Source organism: Procambarus clarkii, chromosome 40, assembly GCF_040958095.1.
Source record: "Procambarus clarkii isolate CNS0578487 chromosome 40, FALCON_Pclarkii_2.0, whole genome shotgun sequence".
Classification (NCBI taxonomy): domain Eukaryota; kingdom Metazoa; phylum Arthropoda; class Malacostraca; order Decapoda; family Cambaridae; genus Procambarus; species Procambarus clarkii.
Window position 1 is genome coordinate 6868231 of NC_091189.1, and position 9105 is coordinate 6877335.

A 9105-nucleotide genomic window follows, 5' to 3' on the forward strand; every position below is an offset into this window, starting at 1 on the left:
AGTCTGTAAAAACGTCACAATGTGCAAAGACTGCGGGTATAAAATGCGAGACAGCCTCGCGAATTTGCGATGGTTTTCATGCAAGCTAAACAATCTTTGTAAATAACGCAATCCATTCTATGAACTAGCCATCTCACATGCTAATGAGTAAAATGCACTCATTTTATGTAATTTATATCATACTCGATCATGTAATTTATATCATACTCGACATAAAAATTGCAGTTAGTCATTCCTAGACTTAGATTAAACCAAGCTAGCTAATGTGCAAATTATTGTTCAAGGAAAGGAAAGGAACCTTTTACACCAACCAACGTTTATCCCACAGCATTCGGTTATTAATATATTATCTACTCTCTCCATCAAACACACTGCCAACACTGTCCAATAATCCTTTTTTCTATCAAGTGATTTTTTTTACTTATTCCAGTTGAGAAAAAGAGATATACTCAGTGTAACTCTGTGCACTATGATAACGAAAGTCTCCCGCCGGGTGCCAGAGGGAACGCACAGGAGAGGTTCTCACACCTTTTCCCCACCGTGGGAAACAAAGTATGATATATATATATATAAGCGTGTGTCGTGGCCACCCTCAGTGCTATCAGGTCGTCTCTCTTGGGTGAGCATCAGGCCAGGTTATTTACATACCATTTTCAAGTTAACTCAGTGTCAGTCTTCAAATATAAATAGGTTGCTTTTGCAAGAGGTCCTGTATGCATTAACTCTCAAGTTATGTGTTAATTTATAATTCGCCGAAATTTGATCATTCATGCATATTCAGCATCTACTGTTTATTTCATATATGAGCATTTGGCAACGTAACGCATAAACGCCAATACCTGGCAGCTTAGAACCTTTAACTTTACCTTTCAGAAAGTGCAATGAAGTTGTTGGTGGTGGTGCTGGTGTCGGTTTTGGCCAGAGGTCTTTGCCTGGCCAGAGGTCCTGGACCCCATGAACCCCTATACACACTCCCCAAGGTCGTCAACTCGGAACACTGGGGAGAAAACCTAACTACGGTACGTCAGTTCTGCACTCTTTTTTTTTTCTCTTTAACTCCTACAGCCGATACTAACTGTAAGTAGTGTAGAGGGCGGGGCTGTAGTAGTGTAGGGGCTGGATTATAGTGGTGTAGAGGGCGGGGCTGTAGTAGTATAGGGGCTGGATTATAGTGGTGTAGAGGGCGGGGCTGTAGTAGTGTAGGGGCTGGATTATAATAGTGTAGAGGGCGAGGTTGTAGTAGTGTAGGGGCTGGATTATAGTAGTGTAGAGGGCGGGACTGAAGCAGTGTTGATATATAATTACCGTAGGATAATTTTAGTGCTTCTGTTGACCAGACCACACACTAGAAAGTGAAGGGACGACGACGTTTCGGTCCGTCCTGGACCATTCTCAAGTCGAAGTCGATACAATTGACTTGAGAATAGTCCAGGACGGACCGAAACGTCATTGTCCCTTCACTTTCTAGTGTGTGGTCTGATCAACATACTTCAGCCACGTTATTGTGACTTTAGCACAATAGTTGCTAAATTTGGAGTAGTTGCTTTATAAATAAATGCTTCCTAGCAGTTGTAGCTGATTTAGAGATATTAATGGTTAATGGTGTTATTTTAACATTGCATGTGTTTGACTATTTCGTTCAGATTGATTATTAAACATTCCACAACAATAAATTGCATACATTACCGAATATTATGCGTTACTAAATGAATATGGAGATGTCTCATGATTTTTCCAATTTCGTTTTCAGGATTTAGTTTTGGGGCATGTTCATAATTTTTGTCGTAAAATTTTTTCACGCAGCCTGAGTTGATTGAGGCCTTCGGCTACCCAGTAGAGATTCATCATGTGACGACGGAGGACGGGTACATCTTGGAGTTGCACCGCATTCCCTATGGTCTCTCAGGGCCCTCGTCAGACCGCCCACCCGTCTACCTCCAGCACGGTCTTGTCAGCTCATCCGCTGACTGGATCATGAACTCTGCTGATGAGGCTCTAGGTAGGTCTGCTGATGATTGATTGATTGATGAGGATTAAGCCACCCAAAAGGTGGCACGGGCATGAATAGCCCATAAGTGGTGGCCCTTTTGAGCCATTACCAGTATCAATAGATGATACTGGAAATCTGTGGAGGTGCGACTGCACCCTGCGTGACGGGAGATGTCTCCCGAGTCTGCTGATGTAGTTTGTATTGTTTATGTGTGTGTGACAACTTGGTGTGAGGGGGGAGAATGGGGGAGAATGGGGGAGAGGGGGGGTTGACCAGCTAGGTGCTTTGGGGCTATCCTGCATAGTTAGGGCTAATTAGAATCCATGTTTATATATTGTGTATATATATTTACATCAAGAATAGGTAATTTTGTTAGGTGTATTTCAAGTTAACTGAGTGATAGAGTTTCCGGTAGTATGGTATTTGTGTAAGTTTTCCTCTAGTATGGTTTGGTAAGTTTCATGGTTTGGTATTGAGCATAAGGCCTATCAACTGCTTGAGAGTTATTAACCAACCCTTTCTACTGAATAGTACATCGCATTTTGACGTATAATTTTCCTAAGGTCAAAAACTGGTGACCTAAAAATGGTAGCGGCTCGCAAAATTGGAGCGATGTCCCGTTTTCTGTTCGTAAGTCCTCTGGTTGGTTAGGTTCGGGCAATTTAGTATACCCGTTTAGTGACGTTGGGAACGCTCGGTATAGCGGGCTGTATTAAGAATATTAACAACTAGACGCAGCTGTCAGAGCATTGAATTTTTTTACATTAAGAAATATAATAATAATAATAATAATAATAATAATAATAATAATAATAATAATAATAATAATAATAATAATAATAATAATTCTCCTTGTCAGTAGTCACACAGTCCATATACATGAAGAATAATGTTAAGTGACACTAGATTTTGTTTCTATTTTGCTATCATTGTTTCAATATGACACCAGGGAATGCACGCATCTAAAAGACCTGGTGTCAATGCTTGGGTTTAACCTATAAGAATATCAGATACATTGTAAATGCTGACAAAATTGGACGTGTCTCATGCTAGAGGACCCGCTTCATGTGAACGCAGCCAACAAGGGCGAAATTGTTAGGCTACGTTCTCATTAAAGTGATGAAGGCAGCACTCCATCTATTTCCGAGCAGTCCGGTATTTTATGGATCTGTCTAAATAGCGAACTATGGAGACAGAACTCTATGGTTCTGTCCAAATAGCGCAGTACTATATGGATCTGTCTGAATAACATAGTACTCCATGGATCTATGTCCAAATACTGCAGCAGCAGCTCATAGGTCCTTATATATAGAGTGCAGCAACCCTGTGGTTTATACCCAACGAACCCACAATCCTTATTTAGGTAAGGGTTATCTGGGTTCGAAAATCTATACTGTGAATTAATAGATGTTAAAGATAATGATACTGGCAACACTGAAGGCTGCGTGCAGTAAAGGATTAATGTGGCTGAAGGGAAGCTCTGTATCTAAACCAAACACTGACCCATCAGTGTATTCTTATAGTGAGGATCGTAAGACTGTCCGAAATTACTAATTATATTAACTAACATTACTAATTATATTAACTAACATTGCTAATTATATTAACTAACATTACTAATTATATTTATTTTCGTATTGAATATTTCCTCATGACCTAACGTTGAGACTGGACTTTCTAGCTAATATCTAAGAATGAAACGCATTTGTAATTCCTCAGTGCTATACTAAAACACCTCAAACAAGTATGGACAATTTAGCAAGGAATATTCAGCATATACACCGATAAGGTAAGGTTGGGAGAAAGCGCAAAGCTATTACAACTATATAGCACTTGAAAGGTATATGACGACAAGGATTTGGGATTGGACGGAGGAAAGGAATGGTTCCTGACCACTTGCACGGTCGGGAGGGGATTGAACGCCGACTTGCAAGAAGCGAGATCGTCGCTCTACCGTCCAGTCCAAGTGGTTGGGTATACTGAGAGTTGTATCCCCACCTCTGGATGTATTTACAACGAGCTTTTTTTAGTCTTGAAAGGTTTTACGGGCTCACCATAGCCCGTGCTACATGAACATTTCGTCCTGAGTAGCTAAATGTAAAACAACAACAACAACAGTCTTGAAAATTTGGGGGACTACTAAAGCACCCTTCCTGGTTGATCATCAAGCAGCAGTAGTGGTGGCCTCTCAAGCGTGAAAGGTGTACGCACAATCAGAACGATGGTTGTCCAATGTGGTCGTTTAGAACAGATCTCTGATTTACTAAACTCTGTTACTATCTCATTTATTTTGATTATTTCAAACGTACAGGTAGGAATACGTGCATTTATATAGATTTAGTTGAGTAACAATATAAAGCAACAAACAGGAGCAAAGTTGAATTTTCGTATAATTTTCAGTAAAAAAGAATAAATTATTGTATATATTTTGGTGTGTCGCGTCAGGGTACATCTTAGCCGACGCAGGGTACGACGTGTGGCTCGGAAACGTCCGCGGCAACACATACTCGCGCTTCCACGTGGAGCTGTCCCCTGATGATGATCTCGAGTTCTGGAGCTTCAGGTACGCATGCCTTCACATACTGAACTGGGTGTGTGTCCTTACCTGTTAGTGACGACGGAGAAGTGAGGACTATTTATCTCCCGTATATGGGCTAGCCTATACCCAATGGGCAGTGTCCAGAAGTGGCGTTGGTGCGATGTTGCATCAACGATGAATTGGTGATGTTCTCGGATATTGTGGCCACTGAGTATATACATTAATGGGTTTTTGCAAGGCAAGCTTCTACTCTTGGGGCCCGCCTTTCTGTCAGCTATTGCCTACTGCAATGATTTGTGATCCTCTTACTTTGCTATCATATCTATTCTTGAAACTGTGCAGTTAGCCTCAACTACCTCCTCATTTAACTCACTCTACGTGCATGCTAGAAGTGCTTTCTTATATCTTTATATCCCATCTGAGTGTTTAATTTCTATCGTTGCCTTCCAGTCCCACCGCTCTTTATCTTAAACATTTCGTTTTAGTCCACTTTGTCAATGGGTCTAAAAATGTTGTACATTGTGTTCATGTCACCTCTTGCCGTTCTTTTTTCCAACGTGGTGAGCTTTAGTTTCTTTTGTCTTTCCTTGTAGTTCAGCCTTCTAAGTTCAAAGATCAGTAGTGTAGCAAACCTCTGGATTTTTTCTAATTGTATTTTGTGTGTGTTTTTTTAACTACAGCAATGTTCGTTGATTTTGAATGCATCACTGATGATTTCCTGTAAATGCGCGATGATACGATGATAGGCTTCGGGTTATATCGTCTCCCATTTTCTAACAGGCATTAAGATGAAAAATCTTGTACTCTCCCAGTGGCCTCCTTACCCAATTAAAAAAACTCATCACCTTGCATTTGCTTGGATTAAAATCAAATATAATCCTTATCTCGGACGATTTTTTATTGTCCTCATCCACTTGGAACATTTTGCAGTCCTCCTCTATTCTGTGATGAGAGGGATGAAGGCGACATTGAGGCAGATCAGCAAGAGGAGGTAGGATAAGAAGTGAAGGTTGGGGAAAGGAGGTGGTGTAATGAAGAACATTGAGGTGGTTGGGGTGGAGGAAGGTGTCAGTCAAGTAGAATTAGGGAAGCAGGGTTTGAGGAGTGAAGAAAGACGCAGCAGCACAAGTCGTTCAGGAAAGTGGGGAAAGCTTCCTTCAAATTTCAATTGGCCTTGGGGAGTCCATCCTGGTCAGTTATGTGAACGTTCCCTAGTGGTACTTGCAAGTCCCCAGTAAGGGGTGTTGTGTGAGAGTTTATCCTTCAGAGCCTGGTACTTCCAGTAGACGCTTCTTCTGTGCCCCTTGGTCCTTCAGCTCTTTCCTCCCTCATTCATTGCAATTCTTGACCCGAGAAATTACCCTTACATATAATTAATTGTTGTAACTAGTTGTTTTGTGTAACGATTTTTATTCTTCATTATATCTATCAATTCATCTTTATTTACTTTTCTGATGTCTAATAATTTTATATGTCGTGATCATGTCAATTATATATCGTGTTTATTCTAAAGTTGTAAAGTCAGATTCCCTCAGCTTTTTGCCTAGTAGTTCAGGCAAAGGACCTCAGGACCTCAGCTCAAGGTCCCGTCTTGTAAGAAATCTCTTAACTGTCTTTAGTTTCATTTTGGATTCCTTCATGTGGGATCTCCACACGAACGTTACATATTCAACAAATGGTCTCACATAGGTAGTGTACAATGTTCTGAAAGTTTCCTTGTTTAAGTGCTTAATTTTTCACACTAAGAAAAATAACAAGCGCTTTAAATGACGACCGGGAATGAAGAGCTTGGCTCCTCCTCCCACAGCTGGAACGAGATGGGGATCTATGACATACCCGCCAGTATCGACTATGTGCTGGAGGCCACCGGCACCACCAGCCTCAACTACGTCGGCTTCAGTATGGGAACCACCGTCTTCATGGTTATGCTGAGCGAGAGACCAGAGTACAATGACAAGGTATGTCAAAGCAAGCGTGATATAATATATATATAAATATATATATATAAATATATATATATATATATATATATATATATATATATATATATATATATATATATATATATATGTATATATATATATGATATATATATATATATATATATATATATATATATATATATATATATATATATATATATATATATATATATATATATATATATATATATATATATATACATATATATATATACATGCGTTAGTTTTATCATTTCCAGATTTAAAAAGATGAAGCGTGTGAAAAAATCACTGGGATATATACTGGAGTTGATATGATAAATGTATGTTAAATGGTTAACTTGTTATTTTTAAAGTGCTGTGTATTCAGCTGCAGGTGTTTTATTCTGTATTTATTTTTTTGGTAGGTGTTATTTTATTTGAGTGTTAATAAACTCGCGAGTTTAAAAAAAGTGAGATTTCTCGGTTAGATGTACCAAGTGACATTTCTGATGTTTGTGTGTTTATGTTTGTCAGGTGAAGGTGGCGGCGCTGATGGCTCCAATAGCCTATCTTGGAGACGCCAAGGGCGCCCTCGCGGAGCTCGCTCCAATCTCCCACGATTTAGATGTGAGTACGTGGGCTCAAGAGGCCTATCTTGTTTCGCATTATGCATTTATCCATCGGCGGAGTCTTTTTTTCTTCGGTATACAAACTTGTCCACCAAGCTAACAAATAATTATTGAGCTATCTTATTATTATTATTGCCATAATGCTATTTAATCCTGCAATAATGAGTAATTCCCTCAAGGCCTGGCTTGGTGGAGTCCACTTCAGTTACATTTACAAATTCTCGAAACACTTCAGAATAAAGAAACCAACACTTGTACTTAATATAAAATATATATTATTATACAACTTAATATAAAAAAAAGAACTTAATGTAAAAAAAGGAAGACAAATATATTCAGAGGCACTATTTAGTAGTAATTTAAGCATAGATTTTCAGGTGTTCACCATGTAGGATCACTATGTATGCACGGAACATAAATAGAGAAAAGAAACACAAGGAAGAAATAACTTGCAAACACAAAATTAACAAACAACCAACAATCACTTATAGAACAAACAACTAACAAAAAACTAACAAATACACAAGGAACAAACACAAAAAAAAACACAAGGAATAAACAACTGATAAACATGCAAGAAATAAACAACAAACTATCACAAAGGAAAGAAATAACCTACAAACACAAAAGAAACAAACAAATAACTAACAGTCTTATAAGGAACAAACACAAAAGAAACAAACAAATAACTAACAGTCTTATAAGGAACAAACACAAAAGAAACAAACAAGTAACTAACAGTCTTATAAGGAACAAACACAAAAGAAACGATCACCCAAGGAAAAAACACAAAAGAAACAAACACACAAGGAACAAACACAAATACACAAGAAACAAACAACTAAGTAACACACATGAAAAAAACAACTAATAATCACAACGAACAAACAACTAACAAGCACACAAGAAACATACAACCAACAAACACACAATGAACAATCACAAAAGGAACACAACATAAAGAGTCTTAGAAGAACACTCTAACATAAGTGGTGAAGCCGTCACTCTCCTGAGGATATCATCCATCACAATGGCGTGATATATCAATGGAAATCATTTTGAAGCAATGGAGTAACTTGAACTCGCGTTCTGGTGATTCCCATTATGATTTCATTGCGATCTGAGTAAGTGTGAATGCCATTACCGATGGCCAGAGTGTGGCCGGGTCGACTGTAATAACCCTGGTTGGGCTCCAGAACCCCCATGAGTTACAGCCCCGCTCCCGTGCCAGGTTTAGTCCACTACGGGCTCACCATAGCCCGTGCTGCTTGGAACACCTTGTTCCCAGTAGCTGAACCTAAAACAAGTCCGGAACCTTCCAGAAAACTCAGTAGAGTTCCGGGTTGGTCTACTTTTGTACCACCGTGGCCGAGTTGATTAAAGCAGGTGTCTGGGAATCACCAGAACGCGATTTCAAGTCACTATTGCCTCAAAATTATTTTAATATCCTCCATATTAGTGACACAAGATCTCCAGTGCACTGTACCAGCCGCTTGTCCAATTATGAAATTATTTGTAACGCGAATACATTATTATATTGCACATATCATTTACCTGAGCTATTTTATGTAATATGAACATATTGTTCCTGTATCAAACATACTGTATCATTATATCAACCATATTGTATATTATCAAATATATTGTATCAGTATCAAACATATTGCATTAGTATTAAACTTACTGAATTAGTATCAAACATATTGTATCAGTATCAAACATACTGTATCAATATCAATCATATTGTATCAGTATCAAACATACTGTATCAATATCAATCATATTGTATCAGTATCAAACATAATGGATCAGCACATATATCAGTGTCTCAAATATATTATCAGTATGACACATAGAATATATCAGAATCATATATTGTATCTGTATCACATATTTTAGCAGCAACACACATATTGTATCAGTATTATACTAATGTTGTAACAATATCATTTTTATTTTGTATCCATATCACATTATATAATGTATCAATATCATATTATACAA

At 38.3% G+C, this 9105-nt stretch overlaps 1 protein-coding gene across 2 annotated transcripts in view; it reads left to right on the forward strand.

The window, feature by feature from the left end:
• Positions 1-496: 496 nt before the first annotated feature.
• The window catches only part of LOC123757871 (lipase 3), a 16071-nt gene continuing 7462 nt past the window's right edge, over positions 497-9105 (forward strand). The window contains exons 1-6 of one of the 2 annotated variants that reach the window (XM_069338657.1): positions 497-619; positions 874-1019; positions 1804-1999; positions 4436-4553; positions 6337-6487; positions 7007-7099. In XM_069338657.1, the coding sequence (XP_069194758.1) occupies positions 882-1019; positions 1804-1999; positions 4436-4553; positions 6337-6487; positions 7007-7099 (696 nt within the window). In that variant the 5' untranslated portion in view covers positions 497-619; positions 874-881. Of the gene's footprint in view, positions 636-873; positions 1020-1803; positions 2000-4435; positions 4554-6336; positions 6488-7006; positions 7100-9105 lie in introns of both variants that reach the window. The other variant, XM_069338658.1, reaches the window with a different exon arrangement.